Source organism: Haliaeetus albicilla, chromosome 26, assembly GCF_947461875.1.
Source record: "Haliaeetus albicilla chromosome 26, bHalAlb1.1, whole genome shotgun sequence".
Lineage (NCBI taxonomy): Eukaryota > Metazoa > Chordata > Aves > Accipitriformes > Accipitridae > Haliaeetus > Haliaeetus albicilla.
Window position 1 is genome coordinate 6358905 of NC_091508.1, and position 27879 is coordinate 6386783.

At 53.9% G+C, this 27879-nt stretch overlaps 1 protein-coding gene across 5 annotated transcripts; it reads right to left on the minus strand.

Annotated features, from left to right (window-relative positions):
* Window positions 1-96: 96 nt before the first annotated feature.
* AHCYL1 (adenosylhomocysteinase like 1) lies at window positions 97-27383 on the minus strand. Of its 5 annotated transcripts, none has more exons than XM_069771154.1 (17): window positions 27044-27383; window positions 11297-11408; window positions 10794-10937; window positions 9855-9955; window positions 9455-9557; window positions 9102-9196; window positions 8115-8221; window positions 7916-8032; window positions 7637-7700; window positions 6103-6191; window positions 5613-5683; window positions 5044-5138; window positions 4860-4958; window positions 4214-4282; window positions 2930-3008; window positions 2331-2451; window positions 97-2184 (listed from the first exon to the last, which is right to left on the minus strand). In XM_069771154.1, exons 1-17 carry the CDS (start codon window positions 27149-27151, stop codon window positions 2178-2180), a joined length of 1581 nt encoding a protein of 526 aa, XP_069627255.1. In that variant the 5' UTR covers window positions 27152-27383; the 3' UTR covers window positions 97-2177. The 5 variants fall into 5 exon arrangements, with proteins under 5 accessions (XP_069627255.1, XP_069627258.1, XP_069627259.1 ...); XM_069771157.1 differs by lacking the exon at window positions 27044-27383 and adding an exon at window positions 24271-24527; XM_069771158.1 differs by lacking the exon at window positions 27044-27383 and adding an exon at window positions 16481-17016.
* Between the last annotated feature and the right edge of the window lie 496 nt (window positions 27384-27879).

Here is a 27879-nt window from a genome sequence, read left to right on the forward strand (position 1 = left end):
ATCCCAGCCCAGGCCCCAGGCTCAGACAGAACTCAGGGTCCCCAAGGGACTGCAGTCGCTCACTCTTCCAAATAAACTGCCCACAAGCGAAAGCGCTTCATTTTTCCTAATAGTTTAATTAGACTTTAATGATTTATTGCTCATCTGCAAGGATTAATATTGCATTCATTAAAAATCATTCATATACAAAATAAACCTCTCCCTCCCAGCCCGATGCTGCCACCACCATCCCCGGGCTCCCCCCCCCCCATGGCTTATACAGAGATGGAGCCCTTACGCCGAGGTTTGACCCAAACGAGGATGGGAAAGGCGGCGGGGGGACACACACCATGACCCCCAAGCACAGGGGTCTCTGCCCGGGTCCCCTCACAGGGAAGGGGTGGATGCTCTCACTCCCTCCCTGCAGACACCCATCCCAGCTCACTGAGCCAGGCGTGAGTCCCATCCCCATGAAGGTGGAGGGGACCCTGCAAGGCAGGTGATCCCCAAAAATCCGTGGGGAGAGCGAGCGACCCAGTGACAGTCCAGGAGAAGATGGGCAGGGTGAGAAAGAGGAATAGTCAAAGGACAAGGAGGCAGAGGGGAAAAGAGGAGGGTGATCAAAGCCACGAGCATCCCTCCCATCTTCCTCCCATCCTGACAAAGGAGCTTTGCACCCCCCCAGGAAGCAGCGGCACCCCCAAACCTGCAAAGCCCCGGGGAGGGACCCAGGCAGCACTAAAAAGTCATGCCCAGTCCGCAGGACAGGGTGGCTAGAGGTGAAAGAGCAGGCCCGGTCACCGGTACCCCAGCATCTCCATTATCCATGTACCGGGAGATGCGGGCAGTGGGGGTCCTCCTTCCCTCCATGCTCTGGCCTTGGCTGGGGGAAGAAAGAGGCAATCTGGGGAGGATAAAAAAAGCCAAGAGAAACCTCACTGGGTTGCAAGGAGCTTCCCCCGTCTTGGGACAAGCTGCAAGAGATTGAAAAGAGAAACAGGTCACCAGCGAGGATGGGGAAGGGGACAAACGAGGCGATGAGAGCGGCTGAAACGCACTGCAAGAGGGCAGGGAAGAGCTGAGAAAGCCCCAGCTCAAGGGCCAGGGCAGCAATGGGGGAGCCAAGGGCTTTGCGCAGGGGTCTGTGGTGCAGAGGTCCCAGGCTGGGGTAGGGGGAAGGCTCATCTCTGCATCCGTCTCAAAACAAAAAGTGAAACACCCCCCAAAAAAGAAAAACAAAACAAAAAAAACCCCAATCAACCAGACACCCATAAAACCACCCCATGCTTCTCAGTGGGAGATGGGGCCACTCAGATGCAGCGAGTGCCTGGACTCAGCAGGCAGCCGCATTCCCAACGCTTCCCCCCGCTTTAAAACATCTCTTTAAGGATCAAAAAGGAAAAGAGGAAAAAACAAACAAACAAACAAAAATGTTTTTAACTCAATTAAGGTGCAGTTTGGCTAAAAAACCTAGGAGAGATGAGGATAATGCTGGGTAAGCGACCCCCGTCCAAATTCAGATTAGCACCCTGAAACAGTGAACTCCCCCAGACCCGGCCGGCCACCAACCCTGGGCCACCTCGGTGCAGGGACCTTGGCCAGGCTGGGGGACAGTCACCTATTCGCGAGGTGGCCAGCAGGCGCCACTCTGCTCCCAAGCAGCGCTAGGAGCATTGATCTAGCAGCTAAAACTGGGCTCTTTAAGGCAATTTAGAAGTTGCAGATAATCCACACAAAGAAAGAAACATCAGATAAGGTAGAACAGCATCTCCGTATCTGCAGGGATCCCGGCCGAGACTAATGCGGGCTGGAAAGGTGAGGAAAAGAAAAAAAACAAACAAACAAAAAAAAACCCCAAAAACCATCGCTGCAGGAATTAACTGCCCTTGGCACATCAGGAAAGGGAAACCCTCTCTGGGAGCCAGGGCTGGGAGCCACCAGTGGCTTCAGCCACATGAAAGCAAGAAGCGAATCCCAGGTTGTCTGCCAAGATCAGACAGAGATGTGATCACGTAAAAGGGTGAAACTGAGGAAAAAAAAAGTGACCTTAAAAATCACACTGATAAATGTAAAAACAGGTTCCTTTGTTGGTTTAAAAAAAAAAAAAAAGAAAAAGGTAAACGAAAATAAAAATTATCTTTAAAAATAATCTCTCTAATGTTGCCTTGTGTGGTCTGGTCCTTCATGGGTATGGTCCGTCAGTATCTGGAAGAGAAGGGAGGGGACAGTGAGGCCATGGGTGCTTGGGGACACAGCTCCTGGGAGCTGATGCTGTCCCAGTGCAAGGAGATGCACCCAGCAGCACCCTCTGGGTGGGGAGACAGCAGCTCCCTGCCCTGGCCAGCACTGACCTGTAGTAATTGGGTTTGAAAGGCCCGTTTTTGTTGAGTCCCAGGTATTTTGCCTGATCATCCGTCAGTTCTGTCAGGTGGGCATCAAATGAAGGCAGATGCAAGCTGGCGACATACTCGTCTGGGAAGGGGGAGAGGAAAGAGGGGATCAGGGGGTGCACATCCCCCACTACACTGCCGGGGAGATGCGGTGTATTGACTCATCATATGGCACAAAAAGGGCCAGGACACGACCCTGGGTCTGGCTAGGCAGTCCTTGCCATCTAGCACCATGGATTCACCATCACGTAAGCCTACAGCAGAGCTGAGCCCAAGCCCTGGTGCTGAGCAGGGCTGGATGTGCACCAAAAGGCATAAGGGTTGCATGAAAAACCTCGGTACAGGAAGGCTGCAGGATAAGGGACACCTGCCACACAACATTAAGGAAAATAAATCAAACAACCTGCACGTATTTTAAGGTTGCTGCCTCTGATGGCTTCCCTGAACTCATTCTCTCTCTGGAAGTTTTTTCCAGCCCAGGTTTGAGTTTCTCCTTACAACCAAAACTGCTGGCCCACAGCAGCCTGGGGGGTAAGTCAGTCTGGGTTCCCTTCACTCACCCATCTTCTTCGGCAGCAGGTACACGTCCTGTTTGTAACGGCCCTCAGGAGCGTTGTAAAGCTCAATCAGAGCCAGAGCCTGCAGAGATCACAGGGGACAGCCCAGGGACAGTCAGGGACAGCCACCGAGCTGGGCAGGGCTGAACCCCCACAATGGCACAAAGCTCTTGGCAGCAGAGATTAGGGTTTGGGAGCCTGAGGGAGGAGGCAACCATTTCCAAAATGCCTTGAAGGAAAGGCTTCCACCTAAGGGTACCTCCCCTCTCTGGGTCTCCACCACCACTGGGGAAGGACCAGAGAGATCGGAGATGAGATGCCACCCAGCTTGTTTGCAGCATCTGGGCTTAACGCCCCTGGGAAAACCAGAACGCAAGTGACAGAGCAGAGGGGAGCAACTGTAATTCTCTTAAACCAACTCTAATTCTCTTAAAACGGCTGCTGCGTCATGCAGAAATGAAGGGATTGCTCGTTTTAAGCTGGCGGCATCGCTCGAAAGACCACGGGCACCCCTTCAGCAGAAATAAAACTGCATCTGCCCCAAGTGCCAGTTCAAGCAGCTGAGAGACAGGTCTAAAACACAGCCCTGGTCCCTGTCCATTTGGACCGACAGGTGTGAGGATAAGGAAATTCCCCACTGTTAGCATGGCTGTCCTCCCCCACCATCGCAGTCCCAAGCCACCAGTCCCCTCCATGTTTCCAGCCCAGCCAGTTTCTTCCATTGCTCGCTGACCTGAGGGCTGCGCCGGCCTTGGCTGTTCACACAGCCAGCACCGACTGCAGATCTCAGAGCAGAGCCAAATTTAATCATCATTTTCTTTGGAAAGGCAGTCACGACAAACAGTACAAGACACAAGCCGTGTCTGCCCAGCTGAGCCAGCACTGATGCTGGGGAGCATTTTAACCACTGACCTCCAGATCCTCAAAACTCAGCCCAGGGGAGCGTTTTGTGCTGTAGACATGAGAGTCCAAAGACAAAACAAAGCCTTGCTTTGAGGTAGGCTTAAACCTGTGCTAGGGGAGCTCTCCAGTGGCTTAAAGCACAGCAGGAGCTCTGCCATGAAGCCTGGCTCATTTAAAAGCTCTCTCCCAGCTGTAACCAAAGTAGAAAATTCACACCATCATTAACTGCATCCCAGACAAGAGGTGGCAGCTACGGTATCTCTGGCACCAGTCCATCCCAAGGACCCATCCAACAGCTTCTTCCAAACCGTCCCCACCCCGAGGCTCATCTAAGGCCCCAGATCATCCTCCACCCCTCGCGCCCCGGCCCTGCAGCGTACAGACCTGAGTGGTGGCCGTGATGGAGAGAACAAAGGTAGGAACCGTAGAGCAGCTCAGGTTGAGAAGACGGCCCTAGGAGACAGCAGGAGCAGCTTGCAGAGAGCTGAACTTGCCCCCAAAGCCAAAGCAAATTGAGTCTTGAGATACAATTCACCTCCACCCCCTCCCAGGGGCAGGGGCCAACCACAGCACAGTGATTCAAGGGCTACCTATGTGACCAGAGCATTCAAACTCTGCCTCGGTTTCCATCCTAACCCTTGGCTTTAAGGCAGGGAGATTCTGTGGTCCCTAGAAAGAGCCAGTCCCTCCTACTGCCAGGAGAGCTCTAGTGGGAAGAAGAGACACCCAGCTAGTTTGCTGCATGGGAAACTGCCAAAGCCAGAAGCAGACAGCGTTTGGCTGATAGGGATGGCTCCTGGCTTGAAAGAACGGAGCCAGATGGCACCTCTGTGGCTGCATGTGGTACATGATACCTCCTCTGCCTCAAGGAAAAAAAAAGAAGAAAAAAAAAAATCAAGAAACCCTTTCTTGAGCTCTGAACCTCCTCCTAGCACCTTTCCTCCTGGTTAAATCTCTGCTACAAACTCTGGCATGCAGTGATTTCCTGACAGAGGCCCAAAGCAACATCATGGCACAGCTCTTGGCACACCTCAGCCAGCAGCACCACCCGCTTCCCATCCGGCCAGATGACGTGGTCCACTTGGGAGCGGACTCGCTCCCAGGTCAGCTCTGGGGTCCGGAGGCTGGTCTGCAAGAGCAGGAGGAAGAGGCTGGAGTCATCCAGGGGAGGACAGCAGGGCAGACACAGCCGTCAAGGTTGCAGGCAGACTCACCACATCGATCTCGGTGTTGGAGTGGCCCATGTTGCAGACGATGCAGCTGTTCTTCATCCGATCCAGGTGTTCTCTGGTCACGACATTCTTGTTTCCTGCAGGCAGAGAGGGGACAGATGAACCCAAGGCAGTGGAAATATAAACTCTCTGATTTCTCCTTCCCTGCACTTGAGTCAAAGAAGCTCAGCTTGGGGCAACACCAGATGAACTTCCACCAGGACAAGAGCCCTCCTGGCTGTGACAACAGAGAAACACACGGTATGAGTGCTGATCTGTGGTCCCATGAATTAACCAGGCTTCAAGAGACCCCAAACTACCTGTGGGACACATCGCTGTGATGTCTCTTCTCCCAGGGGCTGAGGGAGGACTGTAGTGAAATAGCAGACTGGGGGGGGTAGGAGGGAAAGCTCTGGCCAAAGCACAGCTATTGCTCTTGCAAAATTAGCAGCACATGGCAGGGAAGTGTCCTCCATCCCCAGCTCCCCAAGAGCCCCTGAGATACCCGCTTGGGAATGACTGCTCCTTCTCAGCCTGCTCCAATGCTCACCCACGACCTTCTCCATCCCTACCTGTGCAGGTGATGACGACATCCACCTGACGGATTACTTCGCTCAGCTTCACCACCCGAAATCCATCCATGCTGGCAAAAAAGGGGGAGAGGGACCACGATGAGGAGGAGAAGCCTGTTCTCTCTCTGCCCCAGGCCAGGAGGGATCTCAGCACTGTATTGCTGCAGCAGCTCTGAACTGCTCACACAGCAGCAGGGCTATCCTTCACAAATGTTGGAGGAGCTGGGGGACGTGTGGAGCATTCAGCCAGCCCTGCATGAACCCTTGAGCAGCCTTCCCAAGCCAGTTGGGGCAGGTGCCTACTGCCTGGTACCCCACCACTAAACCAGCCCTGAAAGCTGCCCAGCCCTTCCCCATCACACCCCAACAAGATGTATATTCTCCAAGACGAGCCACAGATCCTCCTGGCTCTGTTTCAGCCTCTGTCAGGGTTTAAAGGGGGCCAGAAAGCAGATGAAGAGATGCTCACAAACAGCATGTAACATCTTACCAAGCTTGGAGAGCGCAGATGGGGTCAATCTCCGTGACGTAGACAATCGCTCCCAGGGCTTTCAGAGCGGCACAGCATCCCTTGCCAACCTGCCAAGGCAAAGCATCAGCGCGGAGCTGAACACGGGACATGCTGAGTGCTACAATCCCTTCCCTAAAACAGCCTGAGCATGTTCCAGACTGGGAGATGCTCATCCCAGCTATCTGCCTGATGCCAGGAGCAACTCAAGATGCACCTGGCAAGTGGCAATTCTGCTGCAAGCCCAGCTCCCCCTCCAAGGCCACCAAGCCCTCCAGCATGGCCACCAGCTGACAGGAGCTTTCCAAAACCAACACGCTTACAGCCTGCGCAGCCCCAGCATCACAGGAGCGCTTCTGAGCAATCCTCCAAGAGATTAAAGCCAGTCTGGACGAGCATGCACTTCCCCCACTTGCCTTTAAGCCAAAGGGCTGCTTTGGCATTCAGAGCTGTCCTGCACTGCTCAGGGGACAGATCCTCTATCCCACGCTCCTCGCATCAGCATGAGGGAGAGCAGAGCTCCTGTAACAGCATCTCTAACTCTACTCCTCTCCTCACTACAAAATTAAACTGTTTCTCTATGCCACTTAGCCACACTAACACTTGGCTTATCTGCACGTACCCATGCTCAGCCCCATCTTCTAACCAGCAACACGCTGCCGGGCAAGAAACATCTCCAGAGACACCCTCACTTATCACCCAGCTCTGACCTCAGGTCTACTGAAAACAGCCAGGCAGGGCAAACTGGGACTTCAACCCACATCCAAAGGGGAAATCAGTGAGGGTGGAAGGACTCCCTTGTTTTGAAGAAGTCCAGGAAAACCCAGGACGGGCCCTGGAAGCTACAACTCCCAGCACAGCTCATGGCTGGAGAATCAGACGTCACCCTGGAGTGCCTGGGCGAGAGCCAGCACAGCCTCTTGGTCAAGCAGAGCTGGGCTCCACTGGTGTCTAAATAAATTAGTAAGCATGTTCCTGCCGGGAAGAGCATTTGCAGCTACTGCCAGGCCCTTCGCAGCGCGGGAAGATAAACACCCACGCAGACAGTGCACAGATGGAGGGAAGGTGTCAGCTCCCGGCTCCGTGCTCTTCCAGGGCAGAATCATTTACAAGTTCCTGATACGATTCCCACATTATCCACCAGTGAGATGCAGCCTGCCCTCCACCTCCTCTGTCACAGGCTCAGTGACAGCTGGGCTGGATGCTGAATTCAGTCCAGGGACAGCAGATGGGAGCACCCATGGGTAGTTATAATTCAGGCCAGCGTTCCCAGCAACTGTCATATTTGCAGCCCAGGTAATCTGCAGGCAAACTGGGAAATCTGATGCTTGGTCTCCAGCCTCCTAGCAGGTTCTAGCAAGATTTCCCTGGTAATCGCTCACCAGGTTTGATCCACTCCTATATCAAGGGCAAGTGGTCTTTGCACAGGAAAGAAGCAGGATGCTGAGCTCAGGGGAAGGATGGCTTGGGGAGAGGCTGACTCACAGCTCCACCGACTGCCGCTCATGAAACTCACCTCCCCATAACCACAAACCACCACTTGCTTCCCTCCAAACATCACATCCGTGGTCCTCTTCAGGCTGGGGGACAGAGAAAGACCTGTGTTGGGATTAGTCAAGCGCACACCACTGACAGCACAGGGCAGCGCTCTGCTGCAAGAGCCCCCAAAACCAGGTCCTGCAAGCACACAGCAAGGGCAAAGCAGCAAAGAGCCCAATCTCTGCTTAAGAGGAGCCGGAGCCAAATCCGCTGGTGTGATATTGACAGTGCGAATGGGGAGAAGGGTTGGACTCACCCATCTAGGATGGATTCCCGGCAGCAATATAGGTTATCAAATTTCTGTTTCGTGACAGAGTCATTCACATTCATGGCTGGGACACACAGCTTCCCGGCCTTGGAGAGCTGGTACAGCCTGGAAGAGGGCAGAGGCAGGTCAGAGCAGAGAGCAGCTACCCAGTAAAAGATCTCCAGATCACCCTTCCCTAACTGCGTACCTGTGCACACCGGTCACACTCTCCTCCACAATCCCTCGGATCTTCTTGAATACGTTGGGGTATTTCTTGTAAACCCAATGGGTGAGGTCCCCACCATCATCCAAGATCTAGAGAACAGGCAAGGAAGAGCACGGTGCAGTCAGGCCTTCCACTGGGAAAAGCACTCGCTGGCAACAGGATAGGGAAAAAGAGATGGAGAGCATCTTCAGGCACCGATGGGGGGGCTGTTTGGGCAGAGGCCTGGGGGAGAGGACTCCTGGGTTGCCCTAGTAGCCAGCAACTCGGGGTCTCCTCCAAAACACAGGATTTCTTACCCCCTGCATGGAGCTAATTGATCCTAACAGGGTTTTCTGCCCCTGCTATTGCTCTGCAGCCTGGAATTGTGACCACAGGCAGCACTAACGAAACAGGCTGAGATCAGAAGGATGCCACAACATTCATGCCCTGAAAGCAAACAGTCAAGAGGAAAGGCTGCAGGAGCTGTCATGGCCCACTGACACATGCTATCGCATCATTAGTGATCACAGACCATGCAGCAAGGCAGTGAGAGGCATCATCTGTTTTCAGCAAGGGAAAGATCCCCTGCAGAGACACCCCCCCACTCTCTTTGGGAGAGCGTGGATAGGATGTGTGTCTAGAGGAGCGGTTGGGGAAGCTCCCATAGGGCTGACCCTCATGGGAAAGAGGTCCCGTGGTTTCTCAGCTTGTTCGCAGCTCTGGCAGGAGATGCTCCCATGCCATTGGGCTGTACCAACTCAGCACATCATCTCTGCAGCTCCTGCAACCCCCACGGTTGCCCCCAGCCCAGCTCCAGCTGCCATTCTCCAGGACCTCCACTTTAACAGGGGCTCAGAGGCCTTTGCAAAGCCAGTAGGTGCCCAGGCAGCCCCAGAAGGCTCCCAGAAACAGCCCCAGGAAGGTAAGGGTGCGGAGCACCCAGTGACCACTCCACGGAAGAAGAGGAAGGGCTGGAAGAAGGCTCATTACCATGTTGGCCTGCCAGCCATCTACGTTAACACAGCGGTCAATGCACCACCAGAAGTCATCCTCCGACTCCCCCTTCCAGGCAAACACCGCAACACCTAGAAGAAGAGGAGCATCCTTGGCATCTGCTGAATTTGGCAGAGCTCTGCTGCTTGGCCAACTCAGGAAAGCCACGAACAGGAGGGGCAAGGGGCCATGCAGAGATCAAACCGCAGCCCACAACAGGATCAAACCTGTTTATCCCTCCCTAAAAGCTATTTGGTCCAAACCGTCCCTCAAACCAGCTGTCTGGGACAAGGCTGCAGAGCCAGGAGGGGCTGGAAGGGCTCTGCGTCCCTAGCCTCAGCTTTACTCACCAGCTTCTGCCAAGGCAGCTGCCACTTCATTCTGGGTGGAATAGATGTTACAGGCAGACCAGCGGCACTGCGCTCCCAGCGCGCACAGCGTCTCAATCAGCACCTGCAAGACAGCGGGTTGAGCAGCAGGCCTGGGGAATGGTGATGGGCACAAGCACGCCAGCACGGTGCAGGGCCCCAGGCACATCCTTGTGCAATGGGCAGCGAGGAACTGATCAGAGATTGGCCCCAGCAAACATTGCCCTGGGGAAACACAGGCAGTAGAACCTTTCCAAAATGTTTCCAGAAAAGTGAAGGTGCCTCCTCCAATTCCCCAAGGCTGGGAAGCTTAAGGGACTTTCTTCCCTGGGGAAAAGCTGGTCTCTCCCACCCCACACACCCCAAATAAGCAGCCACTCACCGCAGTCTGTGCTGTAATGTGGGTACAGCCCACGATTTTAGCTCCAGCCAAAGGCTTCTCCCCTTGAGCTCGTTTCCTGAGTGAAATCAGAGCAGACATGTCTGCAAAAGGAAAAGAGGGTTTTTAATGATGGCTTAGCCCAGAGAGGCCTCTCTCTGCCAGACTTGCTCTCCTTTCTGGGGTCTCACAGGCTACATCCAGCCCCACAGTTTTTGCTATAGTTGTTACACAGCCAGGGAGAAAACTCCTCATCCCTAGCCTGGCAGGTCTGTCCAAAATGGGATCAAAACACCAATGTCATTTGTCACTTGACAAAGCCACTCAGGACCCAGTGTCCTTCCAAACACATAACAAGACAGGTCTCGGACAGGCACTGCCCAAGGAAAGCATCTCATGTGTCCCAACTAAGGACAGTGACCAGCCCTGCTGCTGAATAGCATCAAGGAGAAGGACCTAAAGAAGATGAAAACAGTGCTGCCACATCTCAGAAGAGCTGCTCTAAATGTGCCTGGATTATCTTCCCCTTCAATGGGTTTGGCAGCACGTGTCTAAAAGGAGCCCAAAAGCAAAGTTACCCAATCACCCCACTGGAAATGGTAACTCAGCTTCCCACAAGCCCCAGGGGAAGGGGTTGGGACTGTCAGTTTTCATGTCTCCCAAGGCGTTGCAAGATCCTTGCCCGTTGAGGTTTCTCATCCAAAGCCACCGGAACATTAAACCCTGCAAGAACGCTGCTGCTCTTAGAAAATGGATGCCACGCTTCATTAATGTTTGCCATCACATCCAGCTCTTCCCCACATAATCTGCTGATTTAGGGGGGTAAAACAGGATATTCAAGGCTGTAACAAGAGTTGCAGAAATTGCCTGGGCTCGTCTCCTGGTCTCCAGAGAGCACAACACCTGGCCACAAGCCCCATGAACCCCACGGTCCACTTTTACCTTGTTCAGCAATCTCAATCTCCCGGCGCCCAAACTCTGCCTGCTTGATGTTCTTCACACAGAAATTGCTGCTGCCTTTGGAGTTGGTTTGTTGTTTCTCACGGGGGGACACCTCGTCATCAGAGCTGTCCGTGTAGGAGGCAGCTAAAGTCAGGAGAAGAATGTGCGTTACCCCAGGACCTCCTACCCTTTAGGTTTCTGCTCTGTTTCACTTCCCAGCTTTCACATACACACACTCGTGGCTCAAACTACAACTCTCATAAGGAAAGCCAATGTCCAGAACAAATTTTGCACTCTTGCTCCCTAAAACAACCCATAACTAACTAGATTATCAACTGGTAATGAATGCCTGAGCTTCAGGAACCCCCACAATTATCCCCTCCTCACCAGAGTACAACACAGCAGCGTGGAGCATCCCGACATGCGGTATAAGCAGCACGTTCAGTGGCACCAGTGCCGGATTTGGGAGAGGATCACACATCGACAAGGAGCCTGGCACTTACCGGAGCTGTAGCTGTCGGTGGAAGACTGTGAGATGGATCGGGACAGGGACCGACGGCCTGTCTTTGTTGGGAACTTGGTGAACTCCTGCATGTCATCTGCAAATTGGATTTGCTGAGAAGTGCAAAGGAAGAGAAGTGCTAAATCAGCAGGTGTTCCTAACGGCACATCACCTTTCCAGGCTATATGGGCCCATGGTTCCCTTCAGTCTACCTCGACTGCTGTAGTCGCAGAAATGAGCATCACCAAATGCATCAAGGAACAGATCTGTGGCTACATGTGCCAAAAATTGAACCCCCTCCTCTGCCTGATCATCTCTGTCACCAGAAGGTTAAAGCAGATTTTACACCTAACACTTGAAGATGAAAAAAAAAAAAGCACTCAGCGAGGCTTGAAACATCCCCTTTAGCCCGTCTCTGGCTCCCTGAGGCTCCTCCAAGAAACTCAGACTGCTTGTACAACACAAATAACGTGCAGCCCTCCAGACAAGCCCTGCGCAGGCAGAGCCCCTGCTCCAACCCCAGTTGGTCCCAACTGATTTCTGCCTGAAAGTGTAGCAGCAAGAAAGCTGGGGTAGTCCCAGCAGAAACTCAGATCCCTGGTGCTTCCAGGCTCTTCCCCAGGAGCAGAGCATCCTGCAGGTTAAAAACATGGCACATCCTTCCAAAATCGACACTAAAAGCGGGGGGGGGGAAATTCAGCAAGAGAGAACATTTCAACAAAAAGTAGTTGACATTGCATTGGCTTTCAGTCTCCTCTGCATTACAGATGTTTCCATTGTAAGAGAAGCCCTAAAACAGCCACCCCTCCTTCCTCTCTCAGCCAGAGGCAACTTAAGGCTCCAGCACCTACCACCAGCTCATCAAATTCAACTGCGCTGGGCCGAGAGGAGGGAAAAAATAGCCCCAAACTGCTCAGCTGCTGCACTCATCCCATGTGACCAACCAGCAAAAAGCCTTACTGCTGCTTCTGCAAGAGAAAGATGACTGAGATGAAAGGGAATTAGGAAAAGTGCCAGCAAATCCAGCCTGATGCCCCCCTCCCCAGCACGCTGCCACACGAGAGACCCTGACAAAGAGCCCCAGCGTGGCCTCTTCCCTCTGATCGCGTCACTGCAGGATTTAATTTTGCCACTTAACAGGGATGAGACGTCATCACAGGGAGTGGGATTAACAAAGCATCCCCACAGACCCAGGAGACCTCGAAAAGAGTCCTGAAGAAATCAAGATGATGGAAAGAGACAGGCCACAGTGGCCTCAAGGAGGGATTTTCCATGCCCCAACCATCCCACAAGCTCCCTGAAAGCTTTGATGCAGGAAACAGCCTTCAAGGGGAGAAGAATGAAACTATTTAGTTGAGACGATCCATCCCAGAAAGGAGGGATCTGCATAGTCTGGGTCTGGGCTGTCTGCAGCACTAGTATGGCTGTTTGGGCTGCAAAATTGAGCCACAGTTCCTGGAGAAAACCAGCTGATGGGCCAAAAGCAGCACTGGTATTCTGCTCAGGCAGGGAAACAGGGACATGAAACCCACTGCTCAGTCCAAGAGAGGACATGTGGGGCGATGGAGGTGACTCCAGCATCCCCTCCAGGAACAGACTAGTACCAGATCAAGTCCATCACATCCAGGCAGGCATCCTAGGCATTTTTGTGGGTGCTGCTGCTAAAAGGTTTTTAGCCAGCTCCTCTGTACTGGATATGTTACAGCCTGGTATCTGCTTCCCAGACCAGACTTCCCAGCAGACATCCTGTGATTCTGATGCAAACTGCATGAATTTGCATTAGTGGAAGGAATGGGAACGCTAAAATGGAGTTTGCAGGTTTGGTTTTGCAACCGGTTTAGGTCATTTGGTGCAGAGGGAGGAACTGCAAGGCATCATAACCTACAGCACTGCTGGGAGAACTGGTACTGAGAGATAAGAGGTACAGAAGCACTTCTAGCAAGCAACGCCAGGCAGGTAGCAGCAGTGTCCTCGGGGCGCAGGGCCAGAGCTGGCAGGCATGGCAGTTTCCCAACCAAGGAGTGATATTGCTGGAATTTGTTCAAGGTCTGGTACTGGGATCAATCTTCCCCAGACAGCCTGAGAAAGGCTTGTGCCACCTCTGTGCTGGTGTATTGCGCATGGGCATTTCCAGGGGGAGGGTGGGGGGAAGATTAGCAATTTCAGAACAGCAATATTTCCACCCCTTCCTCTGGCAACTCATCAAACCAAAGGGTGTAAACATGCCCCATAAAACAGCTGCTGGCATTAAAACACCTTAAAGTGTTAGCTGAGGAATTTTCCTTTATCTCAGGGAAAGGTTTCCAGGGAAGAGGTGAACCCAGGAGGGAAAAAAAGAGATAACCCAGGCTTTGCTGCTCCAGCCGAGGGCATGGGTGGGTGTCTGTCCTGGCTTACAGCATCCAGGATATGGGAGTCCCAGGCACTTCCCTGCAGTGAAACATGCTGCCTGGACGGTCTCATGGAGCAAAGCTCATTTGGGATGCGATGGGAAGGAGAGGGTGGGGATGGAGGGTTGCTGCACTCCCCAGCTCCACACCATCCCCACACCACCAAGACAACAGAGATCTACCGGACACCATCATCCCCTTTGAGAGGACCTAGCCGTGGGTGTTGAGCCAGCTTTAGCCACGGGTGTTGAGCCAGCTCTAAGGCACAGTCCCACTTTTTAGGAGAAACAGCAGTTCTAGAAATGCAGGGTTTGAATCCAAGGGGAAAAAAAGGCACTGCTAAAGAAACCAAGTGCTGAATTAACCACAGTAATCCCCGTCGTGGCTTTACCAGAGCTCATCTGAACTCCACAGCTTAGCAAAATCTGCCCTGTCTAAAATTATCATCAAACATTGCAAACAGCTTCCAAACAGAATGAACTGTTCGCACATCAAACCCCCTCCAAGCTTGGCAAATTAATGCAGCGTCCGGCAACCAGCCGAGAGGAAGATGAGGGAGGACAGCAGGTGCCGTGGTCAGGCAAAGCAACCAAGCTGACTGGCGATGTGCGTGACCATCGGCCGCATTACCTTCCATGTGCCAGGCTCTCCAGCTGCATTAAGGCGACGGAGAAAATCTTGTAATCCCTCGGCTTGTCATGGGAATTTGAATGAACGGCATCCCCGGCTGGGGGCTGCAGATTGAGTCGGCTGTGTCTGACCGAAGCCGGGCTGGCTGCGGCGAAAGGGGACCGGGATCGGGACCATCCGGCTGCGGAGAGCACGATGACAAATCACATCCCAAATTTCATCCTGCTGGAAGCAGCTTTTCCGACCGGGTGGAGCACAAGTGTTTAAGAGCAAGGAAAATATTTTTTCGTCCCAGCAATTCATGACCAAGGAGGCAAAACAACACAGCACCAATTTCTCTGCACAGAAACAGAGCCAGGGTGTTTTCCAGCATCACTACCTGCTTACAGGAGGGGATGGGGTCGGGGTCCTGATGGAGCCCTGTGCCAAATGAGCAGCTCCTTGCTTGGTACCGCAGGGGGTTTTTGGGAGAGGTCCTGTAGGAAAACACCAGGATCTGACATCTCCTGCCAAGTTTTTGCAAAGCAACGCTGAACACTGCCTGTTCCCGGTCACACCTGCCAAGCCAGAAGTACATTTTCTCCCCTTGTGAAACCTGGCGTGACCGTACCCATTCCCACGCAGATCCGACTATTCCTAACAACGGCTGCTCATTTTCAGCTCAAACCGCCCCTCCAGGTGCTGGGTCTGGCTGGGCAGGAGGTGCGGGAACATTGTCCTTGCTGATACAGCACCACATCTCAAAAAGGGTCAAATGAGGTGCCAGGGACCCCTGGGCCCTCTCAAGGCAAACACCAGCCACCTTGTTTGGTTGCACTACCCGGTGCTTCCCAAAACCACTGTGAAGCTAAACAATCAGCTTCAGTGAGCCTCTCCCTACATTATAAGGTACTTGCCCATACGTGGGCACATTGACTGGGCAGTCCCAAACCCAGCAGCACACATGCACCCAGTGCAGCCAGCCTCGTTTATTTAATTATTACAACATAGGAAAGGCAAACAGATTCCGGATCTGGACTGCTACCATCTAAATGAACCAGCAGCTCGTGACTGCTGGGTGTGCCATTCTTGATGGTTTATCCTGTGCTCTCCCCCAGCAGTCAGGCTAGAGAGCAGCTTTTTGAGCTTACTGAGCAGAAGTTCCCACCCCACCTCTGAGCTTCAGAGGACTTTGTAAATGCAGATGGATTTACCTCAGGCACAGATGAGCCAGGCATGTCCCTCTCACACAAGACAACTCCACTTTTAATTTTAAAACTCCTTCTATCCCCAGAACAGCTCCAGAGAGGATGCTCAAGCTCCTTCTCCATGCTACACATCCCTGATTGCATCCTGTGCAGCCTCAGGGGACAGCAGCAGAGTAGGTTGTGGAAGGAGGAGGAGGTAGTGGTTTTGGAAAGCATCCACCAACTCACAGCCATCCCCGGGGCCACACGCTGACCCGGTTCACTGTGGCACAGGCTCCATGAGGGAAAGGACATGTGCCGGGGAGCGGCTCCAGGCTCCCATCTTACCACCACCAGGTTTGCCTTAGCAACCCTCTTTTTATTATTATTTTTCATTAGGGACGTGAGCGATGGCACACCACAGTGGTGTAAAAAGAGTGCCCTTTACAGCCACTTTTGTCCTGGAGTAACCGGTGGGGGTACAAGAAGACTGAACCACCTAAAACCCTCCAACCTAAGTTTCCTCCACCATGTCCGTGGACGTGACAACACAGTGCAGTCACCCAGGGAGAAACAGCAAAATCAGAGCAGAGCACGTTCTCACAGCAACACAACCGCCTGGAAAGGAAAAAGTCTCTGTAACCCACTTCTGCCCTCCCAAGAGAAAGCCTGGAAGGATCCAGGATCCTGGGACCTTTGCTTTGCAGAAAGCCAGCAGCAGAGATCAGGACTATTCAGGGCAGCCGGTTCCCCTTATTTAATCTCCTCTCCCAAACAAAAACTCTCTGGCAGAAGCTGGGAGGGCACTGTCGGTTGCCCACGCTGCTAAGGCAGCCCTTACATGCCCTGTCTTTTAAGTTCATCATTTCTTTGTCATTCCTGGAAATTCAGCCAGACTAGAAATGCTTTACAGCTCAAATCAGCACTCATCCTCCTCACCAGCCCCACTTGCACACAAGACATGATCAGCAGCTTGTACCAGGGCAGAGTTTTGCAGACCTGGAGAAGGGCACCTTCACGCACCCAGGCTTCAAACACCGAGGATTCGTTATCTGCAGAAGGACCGTGTCTTCCCGTGTAGCTGCAACTGGTTTCTCACGACGAGCTGGGTCCTGCCACACTGATGAGTTCGGGTGTTTCTAAAGGACAAGTTGTTTTAATCCACTTATTTGCAGAAGCGAGTCGTCACGTTTAGTCAACGCAGCAGTGAGGGAGGGAAGAGGCACCCAGGGGCTGAGGTCTCTTCAGCCACGCATCAGTGGAAGAAAAAAACCAAATAAATAAAATAACCAGCATGAGGCTTTTCTTCTGTTCTAGGTTAAAAAGAAGAGACGAGCAGCAGGTTTACTTGTGCCACCTTCCTGGAGAGGGGACAGCACTCTTCTGGGCTCTGCTCCTGCAGCCACCCAGGTCCCGGAGGGGACCCCATGCTTCCCAACCAGCAGAAAAGAGCCCTCCTCGAAGCCACCCACAGCCTCCTGCCACGTCTGCCCCCTTGGGACAAGGGGCTGAAGCCACCCCAAGCCCGCTTGCCACAGGTTCCCAGGGTCTCTCCCCTGCACTGGCCCCAGGGCTGGCAGCAGTCCCGCTGTGGCCGGGGGAAGCGACGAGCGTGGCTGTGCCAGGGCGCTTGGTTTGTTTAGAGGACTTGGCTGTCGCTGTCCTCAGACCCCTTCTGCCCTGCTTCCAGGCTGGGAGAGCCAAGCCCCTGTTCCCACAGGACAGCATCTAGACATGGGGCAGGGAACCCGCTGCAGCCCCCAGCCCTCCGGCACACAGGGGGACACAGCTCCTGCTCCACAACCTGACAGGACACGTGTATTTTTGGGTTGGAAATCAGCAAGGCAGATGTGGATGTTTTTAAAGTGCCTCTCCTGTGAGGTTACCCAGCCCTGGAGGGGTATGTCTGGACCACAGCATCCCCAAAGGATTGAGGGAAGGAAAAATCAGGTACTCAGAGCAGAGAGATGGGGGCATTGGGATCAGTAAGGCTCCCACCCTGACCACTCACCATCCTCACACCCAAATCACTAGCAAGGGGAGGTTTTTGAGGTGGATTTGGCTACGTGACTCATAAACCACCCGATTTTACCACCTCCAAGCTCTGGCCAAGCAAGCCAGCACACACGTATATGACAAGAGGTTGCATGAATTCACACGAGGCTGTGGCCAAGCTCACGCGACAACCAGACTTCCAATTCAAATCAGCTCAGCAACAGAAGATACCGCCAGAGCATGAGGCCGGGCGTAGGCAGGACAGGGGTTGCATTAGCAATGCCCATGGCTTCAGCCCCACCATGCTGCAGGGATGCTGGAGGAGAGGGTCGGCAGCCGGGCGCTCAGCAGGCATCCTCTGATCCTCCACGCTCACTGGCAGAGTACCAAGGGCCCTGGGGAAAGCTAGAGGTGGCACAGTCCCAGCTAGAGAAGTTATATGGAAAAACAGGACCTGCTTCTGCTCCTGTGGCCTTGCAACAGGAGGACTTTCTCCTGATGGTTCCCCCAACCCAAACCTTTAGAAGAAACCTCAAAGTGCTTTGTTCAGACAACACAGCTGGAAAAGCTGCCCGAGGGTGCTGCTCTGCTTTGTGGATTGAAGCACAATCAGTGCTGAATTCAGTGCTGCCTGGATCTGTACCTCTAGCTCCCCAGAGGGTTCACAGGGCAGGATTTTCTCCCCGGAGAAGCAGATACCTGCCTGGCACTCTCCCCACCGACTCCCTGAGCAGGAACCACAGCCAGATCTCTGCCTGGAAACCTTTACACCGTTCCCAACAAGGAAATAAAAGGCGCTGAGGTCCTGGCAAAGTAAACTGGGCAAGCCCTGATACCAGCCTCCATCCTTCACTGGCAGAGAAGGGCTGGTTGGATAAAGCACTTGGCGGGGCGGGGGGGGAACCACCAACATGTTTCTGTAAGTACAAGAGGAGAATTAAGAACTTTCACATGAATCCCAAAGCTCGGCAGAGGAGAAGAAACACCAGGAAAGAAATGGGCCCATTTGAAAATTCCAATAGGCCAGAAACCACCACAAGATTTCAGTCATCATGGGAATCACTGTGAATGCTAGTTAAAGGAAAAATAAATAGAAGGCAGGATTAAATAAATGTGATTGAGTGCCCAGCTGTTAAATAGTTAACAGGGAATAACTACTGTCTTATAAACACCTTGAGGTCAAAGGTGCACTGCCTCCAGCAAGAGTAGAGGGAAAGCTCCCCACCAGCAGATAAGGCATCAGTCCTTGGACTGCAGGAATCGAGGCAAAGGCTTGCTCCCGGCTTTCACACAGAGGGATATCTCCTTTACAGCAGGAACAGCAGGTCCGATACCTGGGATCCTTAAGGGCAGTGAATTCCCACCGCATTTGACAGGTTAACCCTACAAACCCAGCACAGCTACCCAGACGGGCAAACATGGCTTCCCACTGTGCAAAATGCAATCGGCTCAGCTTGCTGGGTCAACTAATTAGCTCACACACATCCCCCCTGTCAGACAGCCTGGAGATATTCAGGTATGCAGAGGAGAGATAAGGCTCAGAAATAAGGAAAGCACAGACTGGGAGAAGTCTTTAATGGGTGTAGAGGTGGCCATGATGGGTTTAAAGACATCCCAGACTTCTTGCCTAGGGATTCATCTGTGGTGCCCACCCAGCTGTGCGCCTGTGGCACACCAAGTGTTTGGGCAATAGGATAATTGGTATTAATTGGAGTTACCTTGCTGGGAGCATTGCATGGACAGGACCATGGGTTAAGTCATTTGCAGTGGCTTGTGGGGCAAACTGAGGACTAACAGCCTCTAACGGGCCAGCTGGCCGCTTCAGAGATGGAAGCCCATGGAAATGTGTTTGTGTGTCATAGCTGATAGGGACTCATCTTTAGTTAGTATCAATTTTTAAATTAATTAGAAAACTCCTCTACAACCACAGCTGTACAAGACCAAGGGAACACTTGGAAGTACTGTCAGAGAGCTCGTTCAGCTCCACCACATGGGTCTGAAGCGAGGGTGAGCCACAAAAACACCAAACTGAAATCCCCAAATCTCTCCTTCATAATACTAGAGCAGCCCCTGTGTTTTGGGGGAGGAATCAGTCTACCTGGCACCCCAGGTGCCCCACCCGCCTCCTTCTCTCCTCCAGAACTGGCTTGCAGAATCACAGCATTTCAATATTTCTTCTGGTCTTTCAAGAGACCAATACAGCAAACACCACCCAGGCAAGGCTCCAGCTACTCTCAGCTACACTTAGAAGACCCTCCATCCCTATGCCACAGCTCTAGGGGAAAATACCCCCCAGGATCAGCATCAAAACAGGAGCAGCCTGTGTGCAATACATCTCAGAGTCAGGAAATACAGCTGTGTAATCGGAAAATGGGAAATACATCCTCCCCACATTTCCAGCCCTGGCTGATCCCCCACAAGCCCCTCGCAGCAGTATTTCCACAACTGCATCACCTAGCACTGCCTATTTCATTTACCAACATACTCTATTTTCAGCCCTGGATGAGACTTTGATTTTGATGTGTCTGGTTAGAGGCAAGGCAGGAGAGAAACCCCAGGCTTCAGCTTAGGCTGTTCACTGCTCAGGAGTTGGAGGAATCATTATCAGGATGGACAAACATCACCCTCCCAGACACCGACTCCTCATGTCGGAGCAAAGCGGACCCTTGCCTTCAAAAAGGGTTGATTCATTTAAGCCCCTTTCTTTCAAATGGGGCAGGAGGGATAAGAAGTGACATCCTTGTGGGAATGGCGAGGTCAGAGAATATTTGAAGAAGGGGTTGGTTAACACAGGCAGACGCAGGCAGCGCCGCCTGCAAGAGGCTGATGGCTCCAAGGTCAACAGGGATCGGCCAGATGTTCTCACTCCAAAACATGCCCAGGTTGGATGCAAGCCTCTCCCCACAGTGCAAGAATGTGCGATATTCGGGGCTCCCTGCAGGGAGGCGAAAGGAGGAGAGACAGAAAACAGCAGACACAGGTTGAACCTCACCCCAGGCGATCTGGAAGGAGGAAACAAAAACGTGAATTTCGGCAAGGCAAAGCCCCAAGGAACCTCCTTTCCAGGCTGCCTACCTTCTCTCTCCCCACAGAAGGCTGGAAGGAGCTATTCCCTACACCCACACCTTGTAGATAAACCAGGCTCCCACAACCCCCACCCAAATCACGGCTCCTGAATTAAGGCATCTCCTCCTCTGCCAGGCGTGAACGAGTCCTGCCAGTGAACTCTGGGTCTGCAGGAGGCAGCCAAGGGGAAGCTGTACCCACCTCCGAGGACCGCGGGAGCCTCACCCGAATTACAATGCAGCCTGTTTGACAAGCTGGAACATCATGTCCTCGGCCACCTAAGTTCTTTGGCTGTCACAAACCTGAAGTAAACAAATTCTGCAGCAGCAATAAGCTTGTTACCAAGGCCACCGTACTGATCCTGAAGTGTAATTAAAATTCACAGTTCAAGCAGCCCAATGCGACAGGGCAACTGGGGCAGGCTCCTAAAGGCATGAATAGCCCCAGCTTCCGCATCCTGCTTTCTCAGAGGCAAGGAGCCCACAGGGCAAGACCAGCTGCTCAAAAAACACCCAAAGTGGCAGCTTTCTCTTTGGACCATCAACCGAGATGCCCCAGAGCACCCACTCCCCACGTCGTGCCTCGCTGAGGGTTAACCACACTGGGGAAGCATGCCGAGATGATGCTTACCCCAAGGTTAGAGGGGTACAGTGCAGACCAAGTTCAGGTGCTGCTGTGGGTGGCCAAGTCCCCAGGGTTTGATAAAGGGCTCCAGTACACCCTGCTGAGATGGTAACAAGATGCTCTCCTTGGTGGGACTTCCCAACCCTCATACAGCAGCCCCCAGCCTCGCATTGATCCAACCAATGGTCTCGTTGAGAAAGAGCAGTGTCACACTCTGCAGAAGCATTAGCACAAGGTCCTTTGCACCCGTGGCTCCACGGGGCCAGCGGCAGACCCTGGGACAGTCACCTCAAACGTCACCACCATCTGCTGAGTGAAGGTGAGTCAGAGTCCCCAGATAAGCAGACCTGATCAAAGGGCTCAGCAGGAAATGCAACAAGCCCTCTGCAAACGCGAACATCACCTGCAGGAAACTCCTGGTGATAAAAGACACAGCCAGGCACGAGCAAATCTCTTCAGCTGAGTGCTGCTCTGAGCAGGCAAGTCCCACACCTTCCCCTGCCGAAACACCTGGGACAAGGCACTCGCCAGCTCCTCGGAGAAACAACGTGGATAGGATCCTCACCTGCAATGCCCTGCATCAAGCCAGTTGGTTATCCAAAAAGGATCAACTCCAACCTGGCCTTGAAGAGCTGGTTTCCAGAGCAAAAAATCCCAGCCTCAATCTCTAGCATGGAGCACAGGAACAGGCTCCAACATTTGCATGGGCTGGAAAGCATGGTGAAAACTGTTCAGGTCCCAAAGAAAGTATTGTGGTAGGCTGGTCCCTAGCAGAAGATACTCTCACATTTTGGGAAAGGCCTAAAGAAAACACGGCATTTCTGCTGCCAGCAGACTTCCCATGCTCCAGACCTGGCTGCTCACGTGGGAAGGAGGCTCCCACCAAGCACAGCAGGGCTTGCAGGAGAACCAGCACTGCTCAGATGGGTGGCCCCCACGCCCACACCATCAGAAGATGACAAGAGATGCTTCTGAAGACTGCAGAGAATGAATATCCAACTCCTCTCCCACCTCCAAAGGCCAGATAAGAGAGTGGAAACCAGCCTACCTCACAGGACTGCAGGAGGAGAAAGGAGAAGCAAAAGCCACACACCCCAGCACATCGTTCTGAAGATGGCTTGTGTCCATCACACCCTGAAAAATCTCCTTTATTCTTGCTCTCCAGCTCAATAACTTAAGTAAGCATCTTCTGGCCTTACAGTAGTTCTGGGTCACAAGGAGAAGCCTCCCCTCTGGACAGCAATGAGACCCTCCAAAAAGCCAAAGTGATGAGAAGGACCCAAGAGCAACTTATAACAGAAATAATTACAATTCTGTCATTTAATATAGCACCACCCATGACCTGTCTGCTCCCAGCCCCCAGTAAATCATCCCCGTTCAAAACACCCTCATGGTTTGCTCTCACCATGGGTCAGGGTATGACCAGCTCAGCCTGTGACCATCTAACCACAGCAATGTGTTCACTTATTAGGGTTTTCCTGCACCCCAAAGAAGGCCAGACCCATCCCAGGTGGTCCACACAGAATAAGAGCTGTTCAAGCCAGCCCAGGCGTCTTATTATGAGAAAATGCATTATGAGAAAAACTGCAGTGAGAGGAGAGCGAGAAAGCAAAGAACAGAGGATTTGGGCAAGGAAGCAAGACAGTCAAGTGTACAGCATCTGACTAAACAACCAGGAAAGGAGGGTGGCCACTGCCCTGGACAGGCATACAAAGGCAGAGGAGGATTTATGAGCAGCCAGTCTAAGGGATGAAATTAAAGAAAGAGAAAAATGAGCAACTCCAGGAGCTGTCAGTACAAACAAGGACATTCACGTCCCCCTGACAGACCGAAGGGGAAGATGGTTTATTAGCACCCAGCCTGGCAAAGCTGCAGAGACCTGAGATGACTCAGGACTGAGAAAAATGGGGCAGAAAACCCAGCTCTGGGAAGGGGCTGTGTGCGGGGCCGACAAGCAGCAGGCTGCAGCAAGGTCAGACACTGCTCAGGCAGCAGGAGAGCAGCTCTGCAGGCAACTGCAAAAAGCAGCAGCAGATATAATGCTCTGGAGGAGGCACCCAGCCCCCCCCAGGGGATGGCAGCTCCCCATGGGCTCTGTCCCCCTCTCCCCAGCTCCCACCTCCTGCCACCCCCATGCCAGCCAGCACGCAGCTCCGGCTCACTACCACTGCAAAGCTGCAGCGCTGTGCATTAGCATTCCCCGTCGCACAGCCTCAGCAGGATTCCTCCGGTGCCAGCATCCGCAGGGGCACAGCACCAACCCAAACCCACCAGCCATGGGCTCGCCGGCTTCCTGGGACATGAAGGTGCCATGTGGCTCACCTCCCTGAAAGCAAATTCAAGGCTTTAGCCCATTTCACACTCCAGGCATGCTGCATGAGTAAGCAGATCTGTCTGCAGAGCGTCGGTCTGCCTGTCTGCTGGCAACCAGGTGTGAAGGAGCCCACCAGACAGCAATCCCCGAGACAAGGATGCAATGGGGATCGGGTGAAGTGACAGACAGGGACAGCACTTGCCAAGCCCCCCTGCTTTGCCACAAGCACAGCATCACGTCCTTCCCACTCGAGGGCACCCACGGCTCAGCTGGGAACTTAAGGCTCCACCAACCAACCAGCTGACATGGGATTCAGAAAGTAAGACTGTCAAGGGCACCCACGATCTCCAGGGAGGCAGAAGGGCAGATGCCCAGATGCAGCAGTGATAGCACACAAGGATCTGGAAAAGCACGACCTGCACCCTTGAGCTTTCCCATCATCCCCACACTCATATTCACTTAACCTGGGCTAGCCATAAGCCTCAGTGCTTCCAACCCTTCCCAGCAACATCGAGGCACACACTGGAGAAAGCAGAAAGCTCAGCATCATTCACCTCTGCCTTTAAACCACTCCCCGCCAAAGAACCGCCTAGCTCTGATCAAACCTGGTGTTATTTTGCTGACAGTCCAACTTCCCATAAGCTGCAGTGAAAAAGGAGCTTTGGCAGAGCCAGGCAACCCAAGCTTCTGGGGGAAACCACCACATTTCTGCAGAAAGGCTACAGCTCTGTTCACCTTGACTGTGTTGGCTCCTACTTAAACCCGGAGTTGATCACGTTTAATCTCTTACCTCCTGCTGTTTCACTTTTTCACCTTAAACAAGTCAGTGACGAGAGGAAACAAAGACGTCAGCGATCCCCGGGGCTGGCTGGGCAGCTCAGGCTTGCTCTGGGTGCCCCCAATGCAGCCTGCCAACGGCAAGGAGGGTGCCGACTTCTCCTCAGCACTGGTGGGGCTGACGTGCCTCCAGCTACATCCAAGATGCTCCCCCAGGTCCGAGCTGGGCATGGGACACTGGCAGGCTCACGTCAGCTCTTCCGCTGCACACTGGTGCTCTCCCTGAGTGGCAGTGCAAGTTAAGACTCTTCTTTGAAAAGCTATTCAGTGGCAGGTCACACGGAGGAGACAGAGCCTGCACTAAGCTTGGCTACTTTCCCACCCTCCCCATCTCCAAACACCTTATGCAAACTGCATCGGCAAAGTTCAAGGAGCCTAAAAACCCAGGGAGGGAGCCACTTCAGCAGCTCGCCATGATTTCTCCAACCTCAATGCTGGTAAATCATCTCTCTCAACCATCTTCTTCACTGACCTCTGACCACACTGAGAGCTCTGAGGGCAGTGAGCACAAAAGTCACTTCAACTTGCATTGAAACAGAAAGGTGTTTTAATGGTTTAATTGCAATCCTGCTTCGAAGGCATCTGAGCTGGGGGCACTCAACATCTTATCTCAGGAGGGCAATTCTCCCTTCCTCGTCCTTTTATCCTTCTGCCAACGCCTCTGCTATTACCGAGCACTATTCGCAGTAACTAGCCAGGCAAGGAAAACAGCGGCCCGAAGCATTTTGTTCCTTGACCTCAGCCGCATCACATCGCACGCTCCCCAAGATCTCACTGGCTGCTGATGTTATCGGCCTCAAATGCTGTGTGTCGCTCTGGGCACCTTTAGTATCATCACCCAGCTAGGAAAGGCTGCAGCAGCCACCAAGTCTGACTGTGGCTCCTCATGCTGTGCAACAAGCCTGTGTGTACATCAGCAAATTCAAGGTGATACAACATCCCATATCCCCTGAGACACAAGCAAACTTTGCCTCTGAGGGTACTGGATCAATTCACCCCTACACATACGTCGCATTTCTTTTTACAACACCTATTTTGACCTCATAGGATACTTCGGGATGAGTAGTTTGCTCTCCTCTCTCAGATCAGCCAGCTGCAGCCTCACACTGTTAGCTCCCCAGCTTTGAGAAAGGCAACAGTAACAAAAAGGTAAAAACAATTCCCGAGTTTGAGCTGTGCTGAGCCACCACTGGAAGACGCAGATCCCAGCTCCACATTCCTCTGCTCCTTCCTCCAGGCTATGTCCACAGCCCAGATAAACAGGGCCAGGGTGCAGGGAGAGCCTCCAGACCCCTGCTCCCTGGCAGCAGCCATGAGCTTGGGCAAAGACAGAAGCCTCAAACACAGCTGCTTGTCGGCAGCCCCTCCACAAGGGTCAGATGCTCTCCTAATCCTACCACTGGCCAGAGCAGGCAAGAGAGATGTTCCCCCAGAGAAGGAGGACGTTCGCATTCACTGCGACTGCTTTGCCTTTGCTTCCAGTGCGGAGGCAGGCGGCTGCAGCCCCAGGGGGAACACGATGTTCAGCACAGCAGGGACCTCCGGCTGCAGCTGCGCGGATCCATGCAGCGCTCAGAGCACAAATCTGCCTTGCTGGCAGGACCACGACTTCAGCAACATGTTACCGAGCCTGGCAGGTCTGCACCAAGCCAGGAGCACAGGTCTCCATGCACTCACCCATCTAAAAGCCAGCTACCCAAGTTAGTGGAGGTCCTGCACCCTGCCACGGCAGCATGGCCAGTACTCGCCCACCCATGGTGCCATCCATACAGCCCATGAGGGTTACACAAGCAGGGCCCGCACCGCGGGCAGAGGCACCAGAGGATCTCAGGAGCTCCTGCGAGAAGGCCTTCAAGGATGAAATGGTAAAGAGGTGACTTGGGAGAGCTCAGCGCCAGGGGCTGTTCTGGCAGCCTCTTCCCCAAGCCCAGCCGTGCTTCCACCCACATCTCCAACAGAGCCCCTGCCCCAAAAAAAAGACTCCAAATTTACTTCTGCCACCCTTCAGTGATCTACAGCAGGATCTCCAGGTCACTGCTGCCAGCTCGTCCTATTTAACAGGTCCCCCTCCTCCGTCCCCACTGCAGAGCACCGTCACCTCCACACACACAGCATCCACCACGGTCCTGACCCACGGGGTCCCCAGACCTGCTCCCCCAACCTTACCTGCCTGTCCCGTTGCCCGGGGTCACCCTGTCCTCCAGGCACCCCTATGCCACAGCCAAGCCCCCCGCTCTGCTCCTCAGCTTCCTCCCTCCCAGAGCTGGACCAGGCCTGACCCCAGCACCCCCTGACTGGGCCACATCTCTGCCCTGCTGGTACCAGGCCCCCATCAGCACCCCCTCATCCCCAGCTGTATCCCAGTACAGACCCCTCTCTCCCCAGTACCCAATCCCTCCCCAATCCACCCCAAACTGGCCCAGCATCCCCTGTCGGGCACCTCCACCCCCGATGCTCGGTAGCAGCCGCCCCCAGACCGGGCCAGCCCCTCCCTCGCCGGTACCAGTCCCCTCCGAGCCCAGTACCGCTTTCCCTCTCCTCCGCCAAATGGGGACAGCCCCTCCCTTCCCAGTCACCCCCCAAACTGGACCAGTTCCCGCTTTCCCAGCATCCCCCATCCCCCAGCCGTGGGGCTGCTCTTCCCAGAGCCGGCCCAGCCCCCCCTCCCCGTCCCCGAACCGGGGGCTGCTCCCCCCGAACCGACCGGCCCCCGCCGGTACCGGTACCTTCTTGGGGGCCTTGGTTACGGTGGCCATGAAAGAGTACTTCTCGGCGTCCTCCACCTCCTTGGCCTGCTTCACCTCCTCGCCGCCGGCGGGCTCCGGCACCGACATCCTGAGGAGGAGGAGGAGGCGGCGGGGCGGGCCGCGGCCGCCCGCGGTACCAGGCGGGGCGGAGCACGGCGGGCAGGCGGGAGCGCTCCGATTCGGTTCGGTTCGGCTTAGCCCGGCTCGGCTCGACAGGGCCCGGCGGGCCCCGCGGCGAAGGCTCCGGTGCCGCCGGTTCGCAGCGCGCTGCGGCGAGGACTGCGGCCACCGCGCTAGGCGCCAGGGGCGGGCCTGCTTGACGTCAGCGCGTAGTGACGTCGACGCGCACCCGCCGGGCAAGTGAGGCCGCACGGCGGCTCGGGGAGGAACGGGCGCGGCGGCGCGGCGCCCCCTGGCGGGGGCAGGCGGGGACGGCGCGGAGGGGGCGGAGTCGGGACGGGGGCGGAGCGGGGGCGGAGGGGCGGAGCCGGGGCGGGGGCGGAGCCTGGGGCGGGGGAAACTAAACGCGGAACAAATCCAAATTTAATCACAAAAGATAAAACAAAAGAACAAGGTTTCTCAGGAGAAGATATTTCTATTTATTCAGGGGAAAAAATTAAATCGGGAAAAAATAAATCAGGGAAAAAAGATTAAAGTAAATCACGGGGAAAAAAAAATAAATCGGGGGAAAAAAAATAAATCGGGGAAAATAATTCAAGAAAATGGAGAAATCACAGGGAAAAAACAGATGACGCGGGATGGCGGCAGGAGCAGGATGCGGCCAGGCAGCCCCGCGGGGGTCGGCGGCCCGTGGG

What these genes read in the sequence shown, in the direction of transcription:
- AHCYL1 (XM_069771154.1), bottom strand. Translation starts at nt 27,151, where the DNA reads ATGTCGGTGCCGGAGCCCGCCGGCGGCGAGGAGGTGAAGCAGGCCAAG. An exon ending in ATCTGCGCTCTCCAAGCTTG is followed by an intron (nt 5,684 to 6,102) that starts GTAAGATGTTAC and finishes CTTTTTTGCCAG; the next exon opens with CATGGATGGATTTCGGGTGG. An exon ending in CCTGCTGCCGAAGAAGATGG is followed by an intron (nt 2,452 to 2,929) that starts GTGAGTGAAGGG and finishes CCCCCTTCCCAG; the next exon opens with ACGAGTATGTCGCCAGCTTG.